We start from the raw sequence: 26,075 nt of genomic DNA on the forward strand, positions 1-26,075 counted from the left end.
TTTACAAGAGAAAATTTTATTTTAGAAAATGTATGTACATTTGAGATGATTAGAAACTTTCAGCATCAGGAAAGAAATTGCAATAAATAAACAAAACCGGTGCTCCATTATGTAAGGACATCTCATTTGCCGTCTCTTTTTTCTTTGACACTCCCTTAACAAAAACTTCACAGCACTTCGGTATCACCGAGACTTTGTACCCGGGGTATGTGACAACCCGTTTCCCGTTTATCACTTTGAAGCGCAGCGTTGTTGTGTAAACGAGAGAAAGGGGGCAATGGCGGGCACTTTGGGACCGGGGATAACGTTAATCTTTCCAAGGCGAGGCATCGACACGTGCGGCATGTCGATACATTTCGTAAATGGAATAAAATATTTTTTTTACTGTGGGGGAAAAAAAGGTGGCCTGCCCAATCAACCAGACTGGCAGTTTGGCCAGCTCTTGACTTAAAATATCATGAAGGTACCATCAGAGGGGTTGGGAGGGAAGACGAGCAAGAAGTTACACCCATATCCTACCCTCACACCGATTTGACATTTTAAGTATAATGAAGCATTGCTGCGCTTCTCAATGCCATGAGGAACCACTCCATCCATTCCTCCGGGCCATAGGGCTCTTTAAAATACCAGCAATTCCCCCAAAATCAGCAGCTCCCAGAAACACAAGTAATTCATACATTAAAACCGGGGTGAGAGTGGAGGTTATAAACTTCAAATTTACATCATATAGTTTACACTACAACTCAACAGTCCATACACCGAGGGGCTATCGCAAACCCTATGGTAGGCAGAAATCATGCAATGATCAGCGTTAGTTATTACACCCTACGCACCTTATGATTTAGTTGAATGCGTCCATTCTAATGGTCAGTTGTAGAACGGGAATGGACTGAGGACACCACGCATACACAGTACAGTTCCCGCCCATAAACGTTCTGTTTTCCCGAGATGCCAGTTTGTTCAACATCTGGTGATAGGCTCAATGAAGCTTTATGTAAAATAAGGGGAATGTATAGTTATGTAAAACCAATGCCGTCCACAACACAATGACACTTTTATTTCACACGCATCTGAAGACAGTAGTTTCCAGGCAAAGGAACAAAACAAAAAATTGAGAAGCCTCTCTGCCTGATATGATCGGAATGCCCTGATGGTACCTGCGTACACATTTATCAACGAATGCTCTTGGTCTCAGATATGCTACTACTCGCAGCATTACACGTTTTTGTCATGCCCAATGGTCTGCAATCAGATTAGAATGGTGTGAAAATTGAGTCTTAAAATTGCATACTGCACCGTTGTCACAAATGACCCAAGACTACTTGGCATGCAAATAGATGTGAAGCTGGAGAGCAAGCAAGCGTGACCAAGCCAAATCAAATGCAGCATTTGTGCCCTTAGGTGGAATACAAACCCAGTACTGGCTGGGAGTACTATCCCGTGGTAGCAAATATCTAGCAACGAAATACAGTAGCATATGCTGTGACTTCAATGTGAACCCTTTCATGCTGCCAAACAGCCAAACAATGATACATCTTTAAAGCAAACTGTGCAACCATTCCTCCTGGCAACCTTTTATAAAATTCATTGTAAACTATACTATGCAGTGCAAAATAAAACAAAATTTCCATGTCAATACATAGCCCTGATAATATTTACCAAGAGTATGAGCCACTGTTCCATGCCTTGTTTTGCAATGGAGTGTATGAAAAAAATAACAACTTCTTTTTAAAATGCATTCCTTATTCGTATAAAAAGAAATTCCTCACTGTGAGCTGGTGGTCTGTGGCTGGGGTGGCTGCTTTAAGAGAATCAGCCAGAGCTGAGCGTGTGGGTTTGATGTTGGATGTCATTCAGGGGAAATGGGTTAAAGAGGAGCTGGACAGCGCGACATTGGCAGGGGATCAAGGGGAGGAAGACGACATGCAGTGAAGCCAGTCCTCAGTCATCCTGGTCCATGTACGTTTCGCCGTAACCCGAATCTGTTCGCGAGCCCTGGCGGCGGCGTGAGTATTTCAGCTGCAGGATGTCGCCGATCTCGTCGACGGCAGCCAGTGTCTGGTGAAAAGCAAAAAAAATGGCACTTTTTAGCATCACAAGATCTAATTTATTTATTTAGCCAAGTGAGAGACCTAGATCACCCAAATGACAAAAATAATGTATTAAGTGCAGCAAAAGCAAATGGAAATCAGAACAAAAACTGGTTTACAAAAATACTGAAAATACTAAAGAAATGAACGTTGAATAAATTACATCTCCTGTAACGTACATTGGCCCAGATGGTTAAAGCCACGGCACAACAAGTGTGACACACGACTCATACCTCGTCAAGCATTTCCCGCGTGTGTGCAGCAGATATACAGAAGCGAGCACGTGACTCGATGATGGGTGTCGCGGGGAATCCCACAACCACCACACCAATGTTCCTCTTCATCATCTCACGGCCGAAAGCTCTGCAAATTTGCAATCAAAAGGAAGGGGAGCAGCAGAGGGGGACACATCCCAGCACAACGACAACACTGGCACCTAACCTATACTACCATACTACCCACAAGACATGCATGCAACCCTTGATGATTTTCAGAGATCACGAGTTCACAAAGCAATTAACAATGTAATTGTTTTAAATCACGTTTGTAGGTAGTGGAAGCCGTTTTATACAGCCTGCCTTGTTGTATGCTGCTTTCTTAGGTCCTTCCTCAGTGGGACAACAGTTCTCTCTTGCACAGTCTGGTCAGTTGACATGCAGTTCCATTAATCATTGATTATGACTTTTATCATAAAGCAAACAATGAACTAAACAATAATAACACCATGATGTTCAGTCTGAGAAGAAGTGTAAACAAGATAATGGTGCAAAGAGAAAGGCAAGGTTGTTGAGAGAACTACAAAAATAGAAATAAAAGTTCCATGACCTGGCTTCGAAAGGAAAGTTACCGGATAGCACACATTCGGCACTGCAAATCGGGCATGGAGCAGCGGGGGTCAACAAGGCAGGGGTTCTCAACGCTACGCGAGACTGGATTGGGGGTGACAGCCAACCCACTCACGGCCCAAATTCACCACTAGAGCACTCAGTGGCGAGTCTGGCGATGGCTGCCGGTGGTGATCAAATCAGCCACAGACAAACATCAGACACGACCCCTCGACTCAGGAAGGTTTTAGTCAACCACGAGGGTCCGAACGGCAGAGAGTGGAGGTCAAATGAGAGGACCAGTTGGGGTCACTCTTGTTACCAGAGACCAGGTGACGCTACCAACTCTGCCGCCGCCACCACGTGCTGAAGGCAGTGATTTAGGGCCGCGAAGTGGGCCAGGGGACCCCTCCCGGAACGTCACGCCGAGATCCCTCGGCCCGCTGACCCCCTCTGCTCCGTACCCAATTTTGGCGGGCATGTACAGCATGACGGGAACGACGGGCGAGTCCTCGTTGCCATAGGTGATGAAGCCCATCTCGCGTATGCGCCGGCGAAAGTAGCGCGTGTTCTCCGCAAGCTGTCGGATGCGTTGGGCGCCTACGGGGGTGGTAAGGCACGTACACACACACACACTTTCGTGACCAATCTGTTTTATAAAATGAACATTTTCAAAATACAAGGCAACAAATTAATCATTTTAAGCAACATAGCACTTATTTTATACAGAAATGTATCAATAATTCCCTGGGGCAGTACATAATTCCTAAACTATTCAGATGGATATACTATGACGGCCAAGCCACTGTGATAGAAACAAAATTGAAAAACATGTGGCGCAATAAGTCTAGCGGTTGAAACACCTCTCACGTTACACCCCCTCCCTTCCCTTCAACCCTTAAATTAACAACCAGAAGTAACATTGACGATAGAGGCAGGAGGGGATGAGAAGTACGAGAAATCGTCTGACCAAGAGTAGTGCCGTCCTCTCCCATGATGCACTTCATGGACTGCAGGATCTGCTCGATGATGGGCGGCGACATGGACGTGGCGTAGACGGCGCTGTGCGAGTTCATGCGCAGGTAGTCCACCAGATCCTAGAAGGGGCAGGACACAGATACAAAAAGTGTTAAAGACAAAGTCCTTTTCAATTATTTACCCAGGAAAGCCTCGATGAACCGAGACTTTATAGACGGATCGTGCGCTGCAAGTATTTGGTCAAAGTATCTGCAGAAAAATTAACTGTGCAAATAACACTTAAAAATACAGTACACAAATAGGTCAAAAACCTACTTGCTGCTTTATCATCTATTGCACACGTGATGATTATATGTGATCAACTAACCCTGCCCCCCCCCAAAATTGCTCGAATAAAGATGTGCTTTAAGGATAAATTTTGTGACCGCTTGCTTTCTAAACAATTATTTATCTATTAAAATAAATGTTTTCATTCAAGTTGCATGGATCACACTGTACGTATATGAATAAATTCGTTTCAGTTTTTGAATGTGTAGATTATTCACATGACCTACAGTGAGGGAAAAAAGTATTTGATCCACTGCTGATTTTGTACGTTTGCCCACTGACAAAGAAATGATCAGTCTATAATTTTAATGGTAGGTTTATTTGAACAGTGAGAGACAGAATAACAACAAAAACATCCAGAAAAACACATGTCAAAAATGTTATAAATTGATTTGCATTTTAATGAGGAAAATAAGTATTTGACCCCCTCTCAATCAGAAAGATTTATGGCTCCCAGGTGTCTTTTATACAGGTAACGAGCTGAGATTAGGAGCACACTCTTAAAGGGAGTGGCCCCTAATCTCAGCTTGTTACCTGTATAAAAGACACCTGTCCACAGAAGCAATCAATCAATCAGATTCCAAACTCTCCACCATGGCCAAGACCAAAGAGCTCTCCAAGGATGTCAGGGACAAGATTGTAGACCTACACAAGGCTGGAATGAGCTACAAGACCATTGCCAAGCAGCTTGGTGAGAAGGTGATAACAGTTGGTGCGATTATTCGCAAATGGAAGAAATACAAAAGAACTGTCAATCTCCCTCAGCCTGGGGCTCCATGCAAGATCTCACCTTGTGGAGTTGCAATGATCATGGGAACGGTGAGGAATCAGCCCAGAACTACACGGGAGGATCTTGTCAATGATCTCAAGGCAGCTGGGACCATAGTCACCAAGAAAACAATTGGTAACACACTACGCCGTGAAGGACTGAAATCCTGCAGCGCCCGCAAGGTCCCCCTGCTCAAGAAAGCACATATACATACCCGTCTGAAGTTTGCCAATGAACATCTGAATGATTCAGAGGACAACTGGGTGAAAGTGTTGTGGTCAGATGATGAGACCAAAATGGAGCTCTTTGGCATCAACTCAACTCACTGTGTTTGGAGGAGGAATGCTGCCTATGACCCCAAGAACACCATCCCCACCGTCAAACATGGAGGTGGAAACATTATGCTTTGGGGGTGGTTTTCTGCTAAGGGGACAGGACAACTTCACCGCATCAAAGGAACGATAGACGGGGCCATGTACCGTCAAATCTTGGGTGAGAACCTCCTTCCCTCAGCCAGGGCATTGAAAATGGGTCGTGGATGGGTATTCCAGCATGACAATGACCCAAAACACATGGGCCAAGGCAACAAAGGAGTGGCTCAAGAAGAAGCACATTAAGGTCCTGGAGTGGTCTAGCCAGTCTCCAGACCTTAATCCCATAAAAAAATCTGTGGTGGGAGCTGAAGGTTCGAGTTGCCAAACGTCAGCCTCGAAACCTTAATGACGTGGAGAAGATCTGCAAAGAGGAGTGGGACAAAATCCCTCCTGAGATGTGTCAAACCTGGTGGCCAATTACAAGAAACGTCTGACCTCTGTGATTGCCAACAAGGGTTTTGCCACCAAGTATTAAGTCATGTTTTGCAGAGGGGTCAAATACTCATTTCCCTCACTAAAATGCAAATCAATTTGTAACATTTTTGACATGCGTTTTTCTGGATTTTTTTGTTGTTATTCTGTTTCTTACTGTTGAAATAAACCTACCATTAAAATTATAGACTGATCCTTTCTTTGTCAGTGGGCAAACATACAAAATCAGCAGGGTATCAAATACTTTTTTCCCTCAATGTATGGGGTCACGAGAGGGTGCTACAATTACAATAAACGAAACCAAACAATTATTGCTAAGCACAACCCAAATTCTGACAATTCATGAACTCTCAAAGGGGCCCAAATCATTATAATCCCATCGATTGGTATGGGGGGGGGAGGGGGCTGCCTCATCCCAACCTTCCCTTTCACTGGATACCACTAACTTCCACCCTTGCCCCCTCGACCCACACCTTACGACCGCCGATGTATCCTCCGCAGGCGCCAAAGCTCTTTGTGAAGGTGCCCATCAAGACGTCCACATCCTGGGGGTGCAAGCCAAAATACTCCACGACGCCACGACCCGTGGGCCCCACGGCGCCGATGCTGTGCGCCTCGTCCAAGTATAGGTAGGCCTTGTAGCGTTTCTTCAGCGCCACCACCTCCGGCAGGCGCACAATTGACCCCTCCATGCTGCACGCAGTGGGGAAAAGCAGAAGCCACAGGCGGCTGCGTTAATTCACCGGCTACAGAACGAGCAGGGGATGTGGAGGAGGAGGAAGTGGAGGGGGGCAAAGCCTCCTCGCTGTTGTGTAGCCGTATTCAATCTAACAAAGTCATCCTTCATTTAATACAAATTAAGTCCTTTGCAAGTTCCCAGGAAAGCCTCACTTAGGGCCGAGGTATGCACCACCAACAGCATGCGAGACACCGATGGCACAACGAACAGCAGATATCGTTATATTTTATTTACGTTTCATATTGATATTCTATATGCATGAGTACGTAAGACACAAAGCGGACTCGTGTATGAAATTACATAATAGCACAGACATCCAGACAGAAGCCTCGTTAGTATTCTTAGGGTTTGTCATCAATGCCTATTATTCTTAGGGTTTGTCATCAATGCCTAAAGTTCAAAGACAAAATCATGACTGTAAAAGTTGATTATTGATGCCGGATCCTTGCAGTACAGGATGCATATTTGACCAAGCACAGCCTTCTTCTGTTTATGCGTCTAGATAATGGAACCAAACCAACTAAAATTTTAGACAACCCCCCAACTGAAGTGGTATATGCCTACTGTGGCAGGTGACCACGGAGTTGCCTGCTAAAATAGTTCCATGCTGGGATTCACCCCATGACTGGCCTCTGGCTGGGGACACTGCCATCCTTACGGATGCTGTGTGGTGAGAAATAATGTATGAAAATATGGATATCTAAATGTACAAATATATACTTAGGCATAAGTAGGAAAATAATGGATATTTGCAAGCATAATCGGATGCATGTTTTGTCAGTGCGAGAATACATTATAATCAATTAATCGTGCTACACCTATCAGCAAGTGAACACATAATTCTGGTTATTCCAGAAACCAAAGTGGCTGCCTTCTGGATGCCATCTGGTGGTGGTGGGGCAGAGGGGGTGGTGTGTGTGAATTTTCGGAGGTCACCTGTAGATGCCCTCCACCAGGATGAGAATCTTCTTCCAGGGCCGGTGTGTGCGTGGTTGCCCGTTCACGATTGCGTCCCTCAACAGCTTCTCTAAGTTCACCATGTCTGCCAGCACAATGAGCAGCAACGCCACAGTTAATAGTTGTGGGGAGCGCGCGGTAATATACGTGCTCCTTAAAGGTGCAACCAAAACTAATGCAGTCGCCTTTTGATTATCTGTGGTCATATTTCCCAAATTGGGTATTGACCGTGCTTGTAAAGTAATATATTTATTTCCGCTGGTTTAAATATTAGTTGTTCCTCACTCATCGAGGTTCAGTGACTCAGTGCCCACACCATCACCACCATCCTCAATTGGTTTGTATAATTAATTATGCTTAAAACATGCGTTAGATTGCAATATACATAGCCTAGTTATATATAGATAACACAGCACTCAGTTAAGGGAGCCAAAGGGTTACCCTTTTGCTATGTCAGGCAAATATTATGCCACCTAAGACACTTTGTATGTTTTCACAAAAACTACAAAACTCCGGAAATAATCTCTGCAAAACTCAAAGCTTGCCAACAGTAATGCCCAGATTGCCAACAAAATATTTTCCAAGTATTTTGGTATACATAAAAAATATATATTCATGTTACCCTGCATACTAGCACGATCACGGCTCAGACCAAAAGGATGTGGATGTAAGGTCATGCATTCACTGTTAACAACTGCTTACAGCGAAATCCCCGAAAAAAAAACACTCTTAATGAACTACCTTCTCAGCTTTTTGTTGTTGCGTTTTCCATTCACGTAAAATAATGATTAATGAGCGAGGCGAGCAGCTCACCGTTGTGCTTGAAGACGCGGATGGTGGCGGTGGAGAGGCGAGCTCCCAGGACGAGGGAAGCGTGGTTCAACTCGTCGCTCAGGATGAGACAGCCCTGGGCGAGATGCACGATCGCCCACATTTAACTTCGCAGACCTTCAGCAGCAAGTTCCACTGATGAGTTAGGGTAGGGCACGCTGGCATCACGATGAGATGGTGCCGTCAGTTTTATCCTGGGCTGATGTTCAAGACCAAGGCTGCACCAAGTGCTAACTGAAGGCTGAGTGCACCAAGGCCAGACCCAGATCATGTTTGGATACAAGTTGGCACTGTTTTTCCAATTAGAAGTAGGAGAAAGATTTCCATTCTTAAAAAAAAAATCACTGCATCAGGTCAGAGTGCATAAAAAAAAACACGAGGTCATTCCACTTCTACAAGAAAGACAACAATTGCCTGTGCAGCTTACATATACTGTTGGGGCAAGTGCTGTTACCGAGCATCTATTACCGCTGGCACAGTCCGAGCAGGACTACACCCATCCACCTTTGTCTCCTCAGTGCTTTTGTTTGTACACTGCACCTTATTTAAGGCTGAGTGGATACACAAGCATTTATAACTTGAAAAAAACATGGCCAGAGCTGGGCTATCCAATTATTTAAGCCATTGATTAGCGATTATCAATTCGATTACCAAATTGGATAAAACAATAATGTTTGGAAAAGTCTCACTGTTACACTTGTGCCGCTGGACGAGAGGTGACACGCGGGGGCGATTGGCGACGTCACCGGCATCATCAGCCGTGGCTTGGAGGGCGTTTCCCGCCTTCGGGAAGCAGCATGTGGGAGCGGCCACCATTTTAACGTGGCACGAGTAAATCGACCGCAACAAAGGTAGCCTATGACAATTCTAGTCAATGAATTGGCTTAATCATCTACTTGTCCCAACACTGAAATGTGATCAAAGCTTGACCTTGGTCCCGTCGCCCCCTCCTCACCTTGCCGACGAGGGCCGGGATGTTCATGGAGTTGGTGGCAAAGCCCATGCCGAAGGCCATGGCGGCCTCCACACCCAGGAAACGCGCCACCAGCTTCTCCAGCTCCTCATGCTTGTCCAGGTTCCCTGTAGACACACACGCCGAGAAACGATTAACATTTCGCCAAACACCAAGGCAGCAGCTGGCACCGAGGCGACAGCTGACACCGAGGCGGCAGCTGGAAATCAATGGGAATTTACTAATACTGCATAGACGGACAAACAAAGAAGCAGACAATAAACACGACAGCAGGGAGAGAATGGCAAACATGGACAGGAGGAGAAACAGACAAAAAAGATGGAAGACAGACAACAACACAGGGCAGACAGACCGATGCATGGTTGGCTATGTACGGTGTGAAAGAAGTTCAACATACATACATTGGCAGAGAAGCAGACAAAGAAACTGACATGCACACAGAGAATGGAAAACACAGCAGACAGAGATGAAGACAAGAGACAGTAAACTACAGAAAGACATACATACATAGATCACAGTAATTATGCCATTTAATTATCCAGTAACGCCTTGCTGAGTAACAAGACTTGTCAGGAAGGCGCTGCATTGAGATGTTGGCAAAATGTATTTTAAGGAGTGTTGTGTGTATGGAGTACTCCGATAAACCAACCACCCCTAACGAGGGGGATAACTCAAATGTGTGCACACACATCCTCATGATCCCACTTTCTGGCCTGTAATTTTCTGGCCACACAAGTTGCATACATATTTGTGATCCACTGGCACTTGGATCCAAAGTACTGGATTACAGGAGGGCATCACCATCACACAAGATGCGAGCCAAATGGACACGAAGGGACTGGGAAATAAACAGAAAGTCACAGGCAGAACGACTATCAAAATAAGCGCCTTGCATGACTCCCTCAAATTTGTTTCACTGCCCAGTCATTAATTTAAATCACAAATACGAATTAAATAATATGAATGAAAAAATAAGTCCTTTGTCAATCCACTGCTGGATGAAGGCCTCCCTACAATGTGATGGCCAAAGGGGTTCTATGACCATGTTTCACTATTCTGATTAGTATTACGCCCTGGACCGGTTTGGATATTACTCTTCACTGATGTTGGCCGTGGCCTGGAATCGAATTCACCACCGTTCTCCGCACACATTAATCAAGAGCGGTTAAATGTTAAATCTACCTTGTCCGGTTCGGCTACGCACAGTGCGAAATAATTTCAACATAGATATTTCTGCACCCAGAAATATGACAACATGAACCACGCGTGGAACGTCCCCAAGTCGATATCCACACGTTCAGAGTGCTCAGACATCGTGCGATTACACAGACTTTCTAATTTAGTCCTGGATCCGCCTTCTACGTTCCTGTTTCTAGGCATTACTCTAGTCTTCCAGCAACCAAGACCACATTCAGTGAGAAATTAAGCCCTGAATACCAGTTTTATAAAATTGATTGCAGTACTTCAAAGCCCTATGACTTTCCCCTTTCTTATTTGGGACAAACAATAAATACCTGCGAAGGCAACGTATTTAATTATCACAAAGCTCTGCGTCAGCTGTTGCTACATCAGCAGAACAGGGTTTTTTTCTCTCTATACGCTTCGTGTAACCTCTTGGTGAAATACAGTAACGTCCGAAGAATGTGAAATGCTGGTCCTGTCAGCACTTGTTCTTACTGCACGTACCACCACGGTAGCGCCGGATTTAGACAAACCCACCCGTTCACCCCCTTTGCAAGCACATTAATCTGGTCGAGCGATACGGGCAGAATTCTGTATCACTGGCAGATTAGATCAATAATGCCACCAAAACGATTGGCATATAACCGTTAAGCGACCTTCAACAGTTTAACAAATACTGTCCTCTGGTCTTAAATCATGAATATATGATTGAACGCATACATTTCACTTCATGGGTTTCGTTTTCCTGTAACTGGAAATTACTATTAGATCAATTTGCCGCGTGCTTCATTGGTTCAAGCTGTTTGGCTCCACTCGCCATGTCACATTTAGGCAGAAACAACACGAGGCTTAGACCGACGGGCTCGGTTTGTATTCGCCGCGTTTCGTTCACGAAGTGGTGGCAATTACGGGCACTTTGTTTTATTTGATTATTCTATTAGGGAACTACTACTGTGCGGGGGAATGAGTTTGCGAATCAGTCATCACGGTGGGCAACCTCCGAGACCCATTCATTCAGTTTTCGGAAGGCACGTTCAGCCGAGAGTGGTCTCGTGTTCAAACATGGCCATGAGTTTCTGTGTTAAGCAATTAGAAGAATAAATAACAGGAGCACCTTGCACAATTTTTCTGTGCAAAAATGTGTTCCTTCTATGAACCATTTAAAGCAACTCTGGGCACAAAACAAGCACTGGGTAATGCTCACCTTCGCTGCTGGTTCTGAGCTAATGGTGGGAAAGCCACCATTCCTATGCCATAAACCAATCCCATTCATTCGATGGCCACTGTTGACTTCCCAAGTGGTGTGATATAATGAAAGACATTAGTAAATCCTAGCTGGGAGGCATGTAATGATTCATCCCACCAGCGATTCATTGAGTCATCACTATTATGGTTGACATTTGAAGCAATCATTATAATCAATGTACAGTATTTGTTCTACTTTTTTAGAGTCCCGTTTGTTTGGTTTACTCAGTTTTGCCTCATCTGTACAGTTACATCACCGAATAACCCTGAACGTAACACAAGCAAATAATAAACAATCGATTCTCGGGTCCACGAATCCCAAGCTTGTACCGTGAGCTTAAGAATCTATAATATTATATCAACTCATCGTTTCGTGAATACTATCAAGATTAACTTTAAAACACATTTCAACCCGGGATTAACTCGCCACCCGCCAACATTACGTGTACCCTTACCTAACCTTTCCTTTGCCAGGGTTCTTACTTGAATGCAAAGCATGTAACGATCACTACCACCCTCGCACCACACAGACCTCTGCGAGCAACGCGCCATCTCGCTCTACCCGTTTAAGTTGCTAAAACTGGCTCTGCCACAAGCGGCATTCCTCCGCCACCACGCCCACCCCGGCAATGCCGCAAGACCGGGCAAAAATAAAATCTACAGTGCAAGAGTCCAATCTGCCCACGCTACGGCAACGTCTGCACAATGGGACCCCCCCCCTTCCCCGCCCCCCACCAAGTCGACATCCCGTGGTGTCGTTACCGGCAAGGCTGGAGCCCTGTGTGTGTGCAGTGAACCGTGAAGGACTATTTCGCCTTAAAAACAATGTGTTTACATTACCTTTTCATCTTTGCCGTGCAAAACAACGTACACTGCCTTCACTGTTAAAAACCAGCAGCGAACATTTCCTGACATTGTCATCTCCTCTGCTGCTGCCAATACCGGAGTCAAGTACCGATACAAATACCAACACATCTCGTGCTGGTATTTGTATCGGAGTGGTGCTGGGACAGTTTGTACGTGTCCGTGGGAGTTGTGTATTAAACCTAGCTTCTACGAAAATTATGTAACTGGGGGAACGGTGGAAAATGGATAGGGTACTGGGTTACAAACGCGGCGATACGAGCTCAATTTCTAAATAGTTTTTTGAGTTCTATCTGAAATGGTCTTGGAACTGCTCCCACCACCCCCCTTTCACTAACACACCGACCCATGTGGTAAAGTATGGTCAACACCACTCCCACGATTGACACAACTTCAGTGGATTCATGTTTAAAGTGTATTTTGTTTAACTAGGTGCAGACTCAAGAAACCAAGATGAGTCTCATTTGCAAGAGTGATCGTGGGTATCTCTGCCAGAAGGATGCAATGATTGCTATGTATCCAAATTCAGTCATTTGTGGGTCATTTTTCAATTTGGGCATTTTAAAAATATGTTTTTATCACAATACATAATTAAAATCGTGCATTTAAGAATCGATCTCTTTTCGTTCGTGCATGTTGAATATCATAGGTTAATGTCACCCCTGCAGACTAGAGGCGTTACCTTCACCACATTCTTTAATAATAATAAAAAAAATTCATGACATTAGAACCTCAAAATTTATTCCTACACATATGCAAACAATCTGCCGACATTACATTGAGCCTAATGGGAACAACACTACTACAAGGGAGAAGAAACATTCCTGAAACGAATTGCAACCCTGAAGTAATTTAATCAATGGGGTGGGGGTAAGTGGTTGTTGAATGGTTTTAACCCTGAACCACCACACAACACAAAGTCCTGCTGACACCGAAGTTGTAAAATGTTCGGTGCGGCTTTGCAAAGCTTCACGAGCCAGCGGCGCTGGAAAGAATCACAGTTCATGAACAGTAAACATTGGATTCGCTCTATGATTAATGGTGAACGGGGGGGGGAGGTGAGAATTGGACAAAAGCAGATCCTGGCCTCATCCAATGCAATGGGCCAAAGCCAAATACAGCCCCATATATTCAGCAACAAAGAATTCACACCAGCTGCCCTGTACTAGTTACCCTCCACAAGCCCTACTCAAGGTTATCATCATTGGCCATGATCTCACAGAGCTGCTGGATGAAGGCTTCCCATCGCCATCCTTTACAGTCCTGTGATAGTACAATCCATGGTTCCCTCCCTATGTCATCGCTAAAATCATCTCCGTGGGCGTGTCAACTTCTTTGGCTACCGTTCCGTCACCAGTCTCGTCTACCGACCATAACCCCTTGAAGCCATTATGTGACCCGCCCTTGCCCATCAGTCAGGGTAGGTGACATCTGTGATTCGCATGCATTGCCCAAATCCTTTAGGTTGACGTCACAAAACCCCAAGGGCAGCACAGCCACACAAACGGCAACACAAAGCTGGCAAGCCTAGGCAGGCTGAGCCCACAAAGTAAAAGTGTGGAGCCAAACCGCATGCTTACAGGCACACCACCACCACTGGTTATCCCAGAAAGCCGCAGTGTTTTGTTTCTTGGCCAACGCGAATGAAGCTGCCGATTCAGCCCGGCCTTGGCCAGAGGCAGGTAATGGTCGGTCGGCCACCCATGCACGATTCTGCCAGCTGGGCAGCATTGAAGAAATACGAGGAGACGTTTGGGGAGACAAGTAGCCAAGGGAATCCATGTTGAGCATCCAAGGGTGACGGGTGAAGGATAGAAATCAGAGGGCCACAGAAAATGGCTCGCTGACACTTCGCTCCTGAAAGTAAATAAAAAACTGGGGCAGCTGCTTCAATGACATCTATGCTCCCACACCCATGGTGATGATGTATTTAAAATGCAGCCCACTGATGCACCCAATGTATAATATTAAATTATCATTCACAGCCCTCTGCCAATTAATTTCTGGATGGATGACGGCTTCGCATGGCCTCTTGGGGTTGGTTGCTTGACCATGCTTCGCCATGGTTCATAGCGCAGTGTACTACTCACTGTCACCAGTCTACCACCCTCAACGTTTAAGCCATTCCTACCCCTCCGAAGTAAATGTTTAACCGGCTTATTCAAACTGTTTAAATCTACAACCTAATAACCCTGGTGCCACTGCTCCAGGCTGCCGACTATCAGTCGCCATCTCGAACTCAAGGCACAGGGGCAATTTCACAATAATGGACGTCCATCCGCCTCCGTCCATCCGCCTCCGACATGCCAGTCCCCACACGCCAGTCCCCGTGGGACCAAGCAAGCAAACTCCCCCCACCACCCCAACAAAACCTCAACCCAGCTACCCCAGTCGTGATATTTTTTTTACATTGGCAGAAACGGACTATGTATCAGGTCGTTTACTTATATTTTTATTGCACATTTAATTTGGATACACCCAAAAGATATAAGAATGAGCACACACCTTTTCATGGTTAAAGTTTACGTATGTTTGCACGTATATACTGTACGTGTGTATATACAAGTCATCCTATTTGTATGTGTATATTTCACATCACAATGCCTCAAAGTACACCTCGGCTGCCATACGTGTATAGGTGACATGACCACCGTTTGTTTGGTGGTTGTCGGCAGTTGTTGCTAAGTATGTGTAAGTATACGTATGGAGCGGTGGTTTGCATACTGTGACATAAACCCAGCTATGTAGTTAGATTCATGACCATGAATAAACTTGTTTATGTTTAGTTTGTAGTCCTTCCCCCACACCTCCAATTAGCACGGTTGGGTTGGCTACGTACGGTGCGAAAGAAGCTCAACATGCATACATACATAACCCTGTCCTGGATCTCCCCGAGATCAACTCAACCTTAAAATTACTACCTAGTGCAGTGGGTACACATCATGTCTGGGCGGAAAAAGGTGGCTGGGCGGACGTCGTGTTAATTACACAACTCTATGCCGGATTCAATAGGTGCTCACAAATAACGCTTGTCCCAACAAACTGTATGGCTACAGGGGGTATTCATCGTGCGAGCATGTTCAGGTGTGAACGTAAAGCGTTGTTAAACGTGAACTTGGGGTCACTCTAGTCGTCACGGAAAGCTGAGACAGTGCAGACCAAACCCGCCAGTGACTGCGTGCGTTATCAACTGACCTGTGGTTTGGTTGCGAAACAACGACACCTAAACAATCCCTCTCCCTCCCCACCTCCTGGTGGTCATGTGCTGCTCAACAGAGGGAGGGACCCTTGCACAGACATTCAACTCCGCCCTTTCATTATTAAACGTGCAAAAATAGATTCCATTGGATGAAGCGCGCACGTGAAACGGATAGCTCTTACGGCATTAGCTCTTAAGCTTGTAATCAGGATGCCCCAATAGCCGCCCAATCTTGTCAGATCTCGGAAGCTCACGCACGGGATTTGAACCTGGTCAGTAGGTGAGCAACGGGAGGAACGCTCACCCATTTCCTGCCGCGTGCTGCACACGCCCACGCCGTACTTCTGCGCCACTTGCGCCGCCGCCTCCGTGCAGGGCCCCACGTTTTCGGCGAAGCCCAGGTAGTTGTATGAACCCATGTTGATCACGTCCTTGACCCGCCCAGTGAACCTGCGGCAGAGTGAGTTTTGTTGGGAATTAAAAAAAAAACGATGACCACATCTCTAAAGCAATTCAAATGCTTTCTGTAAACAGTGAGAAACTAATCGCAGGAAAATACGTCCAGGCTGAAAATAAATAGGAACATTACGAGTAATAACACGCACACAAGATGCTAGATGGTGGGTTTAGGTCAAAGGCCATATTTGAGATTTACCATAATAGTACGCTTATAAATAAATGAAGACTTTTTTGTATGTCATATCATTAAAAACTAACTGGCTCATTTGCAAGCGCTAGGCGGAGAGTTGTATCGTAGGATCATGAGCAGGTGGTTTGATTGTGGATAATGATGGCGTTGAACAGGAAAAAATTTTAATTTTTTGGAATCGATTTTATTTCCCATAACGAGTGACTGTATGAAAGTGGAAACAATTTTCCTTCTCTGACAAGTGTATCTGGGTGTACCACTGACAGTCAGTGCGATGTACCTGAAGTTCCAGTTGTAGTCATCGGTAACGCGCTCCATCACCTTAAACCTGGAACCAGGGACGCTGCATATGGGCCGGTTCCAGTTGTCTCGGATCCTCATGTAAAGGTTTCGCGTGTAGAAATTTTCAAAGTCTTGATAGAGCGGGACAAAGTCCTAGGGAGAAGGGGGGCACGGCAAATGGCGACGTTTGTGATGCTCAATAACGTGACTGGGGTTATCGTCCATTCATTTGCCAAGCTACCCACTCGCTCGCTCACCCACCCGCATCCTCACTCGTCCACAGTACCACCACCCCTCCCTGCTGGCTTGCGCTCACCCACCTACCCACTTACTCACCCACTAGTGTGCTCGTTCACTTGCCCACCCACCAATTCATTAATCCACTCACCAACCCACCCATTCACCCACTCATTCAGGTGACTAACCACTCGCTCAGTTTCCGACACTCGCTCACCTCCCCACACACGTGTTTACTTGCCCATTCACAGTATGATTTTATGGATTGTCACGATTAATGGTCACGATTTTGTTTTAGAATATTTTTTTTGTGTAATTTAAACAGTCTCATTCATATTACTTGTTTGTTCCATCTCATTTGAACATTTGTGTTCGCTCTATTTACTTAAATGTAACAATCGGTGTACCAATACAACGATTCAGATGCAAATCTACTATATTTCTCATGATACATGCCATCGAATTCTGAAACAGATTATTTGCTATTCGTACATGTGAACTAATTACTAATTAGACAATAATTTCGCATGACCTACAATGTATGGAATCTCGAATCAAAATGTGACCTCCCCCCCCCCCCAAATGGTGAAAATTAATTAACTCACAAGTGGGTGTTTCCTTACAGGTCTGACCTTCCCCTACTGGACATCTGTGAAAAACAGCTTCATAACTCATCGGATTCCTCCAGGATAAGTAAAGATTCTGATTCTAAGGTCTAATTACTACAATTTGCTTTTGTCACAAATCATTACACGCAGCATTCAATTGTGTTTAACCTGTAATATAATAAGCCGCTAAAAAACACAAGGACCACATGTAAGATATACTATTCTATGTATAAGGGGTGGATAAGTGGCACAGGGTATAGCGCAATTGAGCTACGGACCTGGAAATCCCGAATTTGATTCCTAGCCACAGCTAACATCAGTGGTTAATGGTATCTGAACCTGTTCTGGGCTTTGAAAGAAATGAATGCATCTTAGTGAACTCATTGGTGGTTAAACCAACATTTTGAATGACATGATTACACTTTAAACATACTTTTTCATGGTTTAACAAAAGCTGGAAATACAGTGAATATAATTGGAACAAATAAAATACAACCGTGGGACTTTAGTTTAAAATTGTTAATTTGCAATCCTTCAGGAGTATGAAATGGTTAGGTATTTAAATGGCCTTAAATGGCATCTCTACTCACCTGCATGCTTTGCCCACCCTGTTTGACCATCCACCCACACACTCATTCATCACTTGGTCGTCAACCCAATCCTCTGCTTAGACACTAATTTCGGTTGCTCAGCCAACCCACTCGCTTGCTCACTTGCCCACCTATCCACTCACCCACCAATCACACACTTGCCCACCTGCCCATCCAACCACTCACCAACCCATGTAGCCATGAACCCATCCAACCCACCAACCAGAAAACCCATCCACTTCACCCATTTACCAACCCAGGCACCCACCGATCTGCCCATCCACCCACCAACCTACTCGCTCACCAAACCCAACCAATCGCGAAATCATGTACTCACTCGCCCACATTTTCTCACCTTCTGCTCCTCGCGTTCGGTGGCATTTTGGCAGCTCTCAATGCCCCAGGCTCGGAAAAAGTCTCGCAGGTAGCCGAAGAGTGTGAGGACACCGTAGCCCATGTACGTGAGCACGGCCACCAGCATGGGCGTCTCTTCAAACGTCTCTCGGAAGGGCCGCTTGTACATCGAGGCGTAGGGGTCGCTGTCCTCATCCTGCGTGAACAGGGCAGTCAAGAAATTCCCGTGTATTAAAACCACACGCTCCTTCACAAGCTCGAGCTTACACGCAAAAAAAAGACCACCCCCCCCACCTCCTGTAGGCCACATACGCTGTTGGGGAATGTTCTGTAAGTGAGCAGTGTGCTATGTACTAGGCCAACGCACTTGCACACGCACACACACACACGAGGTCCGACGGGTGTCAGCTCGACGTTTGGGCCCCCAGTGGGGAGGCAATTTGTGGCATGTGTGGTGTAGTGGGGCTTCAAGCTTAGGTCCCGCAACTTGTAAATGCCACACTAGGCACCACACGGTATCACATGCGGTACTATATAAATATACGCGTGGGTGTTTTTTCAGTACTGTAAGGGTGCATGCACATGTACGTGGCATTGTTTTATGTGGCATACAGGGTATGGGTGGAACCATATAGCGCCATGCTTCAGACTTGGTTATGAAACTGGTGACCTGAATTTGACAGCCACGCCTAACATCAGCGGTATTAGACATGGCGATGAAGAACGGCCATTGCCCGAAACACCGCCAATGAAATATATTTATCAGTGGCAAGGTCTGTATGAACTGGTGTCCTGGGTCACCTCCATCACCAACCCACACTGAATTATCGTCAATAACCCCCAATGACCGAGGTGCCATGGGGGAGGTCTTAATCCAACAGTTCGTTGGTATTAGTTTACAAAAACATTATTGACAAACACTGCCTTACAAATGAAAAATACACCGAGCTAACGGACCAATGAAACATTTAAATTAAAATTTCCCATAATTGCCATATGCTAAATTTGCAGAAGGCTCTTATGACTGTCCTCATTGGGCTTGCAACGATTCAACTTGTAAATATTCTCCCATCACGATTTCATTCAAGGATCGATATTTTTTTCCTCACCATTGCGGTGCATGGAGCAGAATCAACAGTGGCTCATAGGCTTTCAATGGAGTAATCACAAACCAAGCGCAGATCGTAAACAAATTTTGCGTGCATAACGTGACGCATATTTCAGAAGTGCAAGAACCGATTTTAATGGGTGAACAGGTACACTTAACCTTCACTCGTGCTGCACTTTAAGCTAAACTCTTTTTTTATTTTACCAGGTAAGGCCCACTGAGCTATATAGCTCTTTTTCAGAAGCGACCCGACCACAAATGATAGCTTAACAAAGTGCCTTATCACGTGGAAATGTATAGCAGCCAAATATTCTCAACGCATATTTGAGGGCCTGGAGAAAAATCCACGTGACCGCGGGGAGAACATGCAAACTCCGAATATACAGGTGTCAGGGTCGGGATCGAACCCACGCCCTCCTGTATACCAGGCAAGGTAGTTAACATCTCGCCACCGTGGTGTCCCAAAAGCAAAAACCAAACTCTCGAACCGCTAACAGGTGGACATGCAGACATTGTTGCTACAAGCAGGGACACACAAGAATCACAGAAACATGTCCGAACAGCCACTTTCATCGCAATACAATGACTTTGCCATCAACCAGCTGTACGCGACTGCTACAGATTGTACCGAGATGTGATTATATATGAAACTCGCTTTTTCGTGGAACCTGGGGGAGAATATTTTTTTTCCCTTAGCCAAGTGTGCCCGCTGTGACTGTGTAAAAGACGTTCTTGTTGAGCCAACGCGGCAGGGGAATAAACACACACGACGCTGCCTCTGTACCCACTGACAACAGCGACGGTGTGACTCCACCGCAGCAATACGCACAGCAAGACAGCGATAAATAAATATGCAGAGTAAAGAATCGACGACTCGACGACTGGAGAATGAATTGTTTTTAAAACATGACAGCACAAACAAAAGAAAGCCGCCCTAGCCAATGTATGAAAGGGAGCATTCCTCCGCATCGTCATGACGACTATATATGTAACTTACCTGGCTTCATGTGGCGCAATCTTATTTCAACCCAAACGTTAATAATTAAAAGGCAACCACTACTTCAGTTCAAAGGAAATAGTTATGGGGCAAAGTTGAGTAAACTTGCATGGTGAATTAGAGAGATGTTTTGGCATTTTCGTTCAATGTTGATAGTCTGGATCATGTATATACCAGAGATATGGAAAGTGTGCCGACAGCTAGAGATGAAACACGCAATGATTCCACCCCAACCGAGGAAACGTTTGTTGCCTTGTTTGTCAAGTACATTTGATTAAAGTAATGGTTCAGTGCCATGGAATATGCACGCAGCCCAATTCATGACAAACTGACGATGCATCACGGCAAATCAACGCCAGGACCTCTTAGAGAAGAGCCCGCCTTTAGCAATGCGAAAAGTCTAATTCCATCCGAGGCAATTCGCCGCCAACGCCTGGTTCGTAAATCTTAGGCGCACGTTGGGATCACGGGTGCATTTTGCCATCGTCACGAGCTAACACGAGACGCACTAAAGAGACGTGCCATGGACGAGCTCGATTGGAGACCAGGCCACACAATATCTATCAACTCGGCAAAACTAAAAAGGGACCGACCTCATCTTAACCTTAACCCTCATGGAAATTTTCGGAATGTGCGGTGGGGTGACAGCGGCGCTCGCTCGTCCCGGTACAAGCCAGCAAGTACACGTCACAAAACCAGCCGCCACTAAATTCAAAACAAGCCCTGGCCGTCTCACGAAAGCTTGCCACAACTCCAATGCCAAATCTAATATCAAATAAAGGAACATTCTGGCTTATGTTTAAACAAAAATAAGTGGTAAACCTCTCACTGGAAAGGTAATTGTCTCAAACATAAGACTGGCAATGACCATGTAAAGGTATGTTTTAATGGCAGTTGTAACCGGTTGGTAAAATATTGTTAGTATGGTTAAAAACGATAATCACAACAGGAACCTAGGTCCTATAGAGGGCCGATTACAGGGTGTAAAAAGTCATAGGCTAAAATATGCAAAAGCCTTCCAGGCAAATTGACCAATAAAACATTGAACCGGTTACGGTTACACATTAATCGGTGGCACATTCCTGTAGTAAGTGCGCAAAGGGCTTCGCCCCATGACTTCAACTACAAAACATTTAGTCCCAAGGTCTGCAAGAACTTTTTTTTCCAAGGGAAAGGGCCCCACAAACATCAATCACCTACCACGAGGTCATATGCCCCACATCTTAAGTGAACCCCACTGCATGGAGTCGAATTGTTCGATTCCCACTCCTGCCACCCAGTACGATCTCCAGTGGGAAGTTAGCAAAGTGACGCTCATGTGCTCTAGATAGCCTAAAGCAGTATTCTTCATTGCAAGGCCAGCAGGCCTCTGGCGGCCCCCCGACAATACACAAATGTGTCAAACCAATGGTTTCAAATGTGTGGCAGCCCTCACACGGATGTCTTATCAGCAAAAGTGCACCCCCCCCCCCCTCTTAAAAGTAGTGAAGAACACTGGCCTCAAGAGACACCCCAGTGTCTTTGCTTGGCCGATGTACACTGACTGTCCCTACTGCTCATTCCCCAATCATATTGCTTTTGATTAAAAGAGACGTGTTTATACTGTGTATGCTAATACTGTACTGTACGTGTGTTCCTCTTTTCGCCTCTGTGTAAACCAAAATCATCCATCTCTCCCTATTTGCGTGCGCGCTTCCCGCGCACCTCCTATTAACACGGTTGGCTACGTACGTTGCTTACGAAGTTCAACATACATACACTTCTGACCTTTAGTCCCATTTTTTTTATAATGGCATGTGTTGCTTCACATCAAGTTTAGCTTTCGAAAAGCACTTGCAACCCCGCCATCATCGGCCTCCTGCTATGGTTCGTATATACTGGCCCCGAGTGTTGCGTGGCCGAAATGACTTCAACTTAATTACGAAATCTGCCAGAGTGCTTCAGAGGTGGCTGACGTCAAGGGCCTCGAGGCTATGACGCTGGCAGGAGGGGACACATCCAACGTAAAAAGGAAGAATGCAAAAAAACTTTTGAATTTTGATGAATTCGTAAATTATTTAAAGCAGTAACCAAAAAAGCTATGAGCGTGCTTGATACAAGTGGTATTTTTTAAGTACAGTACTGTATGATCAAATGACCCCGAATGAGGTGCAGTGTGGGGTAGGGCCCTCATCCAGCAGTGGAATCGAAGACAATATGGCTCTCTACGTGAACATTATAATAAACGGACTGCTTTTAACATGTACATGTCACATTAAAACCCCGAAGAATACAACAAATATGGGAGACGCCTAAAACCATAACCATCAAGGACGGTAATGTTAATTTCCATCGGAATTCGAAAATTCTACTTTACAAACCGACGCAGCTGTGTGTTCATCTTTCAGCCGCAGAACTTGCTTGACAACGTTCATCGTGCAGTCGGATGAGCCACTTATTCCGAGTGGAAGCAACCGGGGACGAACCTACTATACGTGGTCTCGATGACGAGCCGTGCAAGGCCGCATGACTTTTAACTTTGGTATTATAAAAAAATAAACCGTAAAAGAAGAGTTCATCGCGTAAATCTTGTGTGGTCGATGGGTGGGTGTGGTGTTGGTAGTCCTGTAAAATGCAGATAATAATCCAGGCAACGTGTCCAAGGCGAATAAGATCAGTCTTTTCTGGAAGGTGGATGGGGGGGGGGCCTTAAAAAAGCCGTGACATTTCACGGGAACGATCTTATTAAATGCACTGCATGCTGTGTATATACGGCCCGTTTAAACAACACTCGGGAGGACCGTGGGTTAACCCGTTCAACGCATTGCTCGCCACTTTACACCCAACAATGATTTCGCATCCTTTTAATATTTTTTTGTTGTAACGTGAGTGGCCAAAAAAAAGATTTGGTTCCCAGCTAGTAAAAGAGCTCATCATCGACAGATAACATCGGCCGTGCCGTGTCTTGACCAAGCGAGGCGCGGCCGCTTCCCAAAGCACATTTTTACACATCCCACTCCACGTTGCCCATCAACCATCGCCTCGAATCTCCCGGTAACGTCGCGACGTAACCCGGCGCCTTGAAGAGACCACGGCGAGCGTGGCCGCAAAACTTTTTACAAATAAGTCTAATTCCCTCCACGCCCACATACACTATAAACCCATTCGCCATATATAAAAATAAAATAAAACGTAGCGTTAAAGACTCCATACGGGGAACATCGCCCCTCCGGACACACGGCACACATTTCTGGGCGTGCGTGGTCAGGGAAAAGTCGGCTCGACTCCGTCCGTGTTTTGTTTGACGGGATCGGTGGTGGATCGAGCGCCGTCTCATCCCGGATCTCCAACCATCCGATAAAGGGATTCCTTGAAGGAGAACTGCACTCACTTCCGTAAAAGCGACTCCGTTGGCGTGGCCATTTTCCACTGCGTGCGTCTTCTTCGGTGGCCGCTGCCGCTGCTGCTGCTTCTGCTGCTTCCCACGCTGCTGCTGCTGCTGCGTCCCGGGGTGTGACCCCTCGCTGCCACCCAGGTTAGGCTCCGAGGCAGCCTTCCCGTTCGCCGTGACGGCCATGTCAATAGGAGCCCTAACCCTCTTTCCTCCAACACTCCCTCGCCTTAACAACCGCGACTCAATAATGTGGCGCACTATAACGCCTCAGAAATTGCGCGTATTATTTTTTTTAACTATCCCTTTGACTTATTTTTGAAACGAAGCGAAATTGCATATTACACCCCTTTAATTCTGGGGAAAAAACCGGGTCAGTCGCGCAGAAGCAGAGTATAAGGATGGCAGTGCCGAGGAGGTGAATATTAACACAAGACGGTAGCGAAGGGCGACTGATGAGGGTCGGCGCTGGAGCGCGGAGTAAATGGGAGCGGCCACACCCCCTCCCTACCCCGCCCGTCGGCCACTGATACGGAGGGGGCGGGGCTTTAACCCCCGCCCCCTCCGTTAGGACGGGGATTACTCCACTGGTAGGGCGTGGCTAACCTCCCGGTGGGGCGGGGCTGTAACCTTCCCGCCCTCGTGGTGCGGGGCTTAACGCCCCTCCCCGTTAGGACGGGGCTTACCCCCCCTGGTGGGGCGTGGCTGACCCTACGGTGGGGCGGGGCTTAACCTCCCCCCCCGGTAGGGCGGGGCCATTCACAGCAGTCGGGGCGTGGCCACCCCGCCGCCCTATGCAAGCAGAGTCGATTGGTGGACGGTGCCAGTGGGCGGCACCGAACGTAAAGTTAGGGGGAGGGGTTTAGTCGCGGACGGAGCTGATTGATGGACGACTGCAAAGATGCGGGGGGAGAGGTTCGAATGAATGTGCGCGCGCCCGTGTAATACGATAAAAGCGGAAGTGGGCGTGTTTTTATCCATATAAGGGAGTTAAGGCGTCGTAAGAGGCGTGTCTCTGTCCCGTTATGATCGCTAAATACGATCCATGATATCGATTCTGCCCCGTCAACTTGAAAATATCCGCTTTTACTTCAGCTTAAAACCCGCCGTGAACGGAGCTAAAGTAATGGATTTTTCATGGGATTTTTACTGTCAATCTGTTCTAACATTAGACGAGACTGCTATGCTTATTCGCTATGTCAAAAACAGTGTGTTTATGCCTTTAAAATGGAGTTTTTACAGTGTCCGATTTCATCATAGCTCCGTGTGAGTGTATTTTGATGCTGTATTGCATAAATTGTATTCATCGCTGAAAATACTTATACTAAACTTTATTCAGTGAGTGCATTAACGACTATTGTTTTTCGATGTTTATTTCGTTTAAAATAGATTTTGTGAGTGTTGTGTTAAGTGTAATAATTTATCTAATAAACGAAGCAAGGTTTGCCGGCCGATGTCAGATTTTATCATAGAGGCGGAGAAGTGTTCATATATCCTGTGTCATTTTAAACATCTTACTGGTAGGAACCTCCTGGTTACACCACCAGCCCACAGGGGATTATTGTGTCCGTCCGTCCGTCGTGCATCCAAAAATGGGAGGGGAGGGGCTGGGTGGAGAGGGAGGGGCTGGGTGAGGCTGGGTGGGGGGTGGGAGGGGTGGGGCTGGGTGGGGGGTGGGAGGGGTGGGGCTGGGTGGGGAGGGGCTGGTCACCCCGTGGTGCCCTTATACAACTCAACGTTTAACCTACTCACGCCGGCTTGTGCCCGCCCTCACAGTCGGACATGTTTGCGGAATACACCACGTGGTGCCGCCGTTGTTGACCCTGGCCATTGACCGAGCAACCCAACGTTCCTACCAGCTCCCTCCGCAGGAAAGTGTTCATTTCAGTGTCCGATCTCGTACAAACCTTCATTCACTGAGTGCACATAAGACCATTGTGTTGTCATGTTCTTTTCCTTCTTCGACTTGATACTTTTGAGTGTACCATTTTAATAGTTTCGTTTTTATTGTTCGGGCTTGGTGGTGGTGGCGGTGGTGTTGATATTGGGGAGCGGTGGTGCAGCGGTTTGTGCTACGCTGCGCTATGACGAACCAG

General features: G+C 46.1%; 1 protein-coding gene across 1 annotated transcript; it reads right to left on the bottom strand.

Moving 5' to 3' along the window:
• Positions 1 to 24,474, bottom strand: LOC116947828 (serine palmitoyltransferase 2). Its single transcript, XM_032964010.2, has 12 exons — positions 23,980 to 24,474; positions 18,506 to 18,700; positions 16,714 to 16,868; positions 16,089 to 16,234; positions 9,277 to 9,401; positions 8,304 to 8,397; positions 7,470 to 7,575; positions 6,268 to 6,487; positions 3,885 to 4,011; positions 3,379 to 3,514; positions 2,324 to 2,453; positions 1 to 2,058 (listed from the first exon to the last, which is right to left on the bottom strand). Exons 1-12 carry the CDS (start codon positions 24,163 to 24,165, stop codon positions 1,942 to 1,944), a joined length of 1,737 nt encoding a protein of 578 aa, XP_032819901.1. The 5' UTR covers positions 24,166 to 24,474; the 3' UTR covers positions 1 to 1,941.
• Positions 24,475 to 26,075: the final 1,601 nt, after the last annotated feature.

This window comes from Petromyzon marinus, chromosome 31 (assembly GCF_048934315.1).
Source record: "Petromyzon marinus isolate PM22_M1 ecotype Great Lakes invasive population chromosome 31, UKy_Petmar_22M1.pri1.0, whole genome shotgun sequence".
Classification (NCBI taxonomy): Eukaryota; Metazoa; Chordata; class Hyperoartia; order Petromyzontiformes; family Petromyzontidae; genus Petromyzon; species Petromyzon marinus.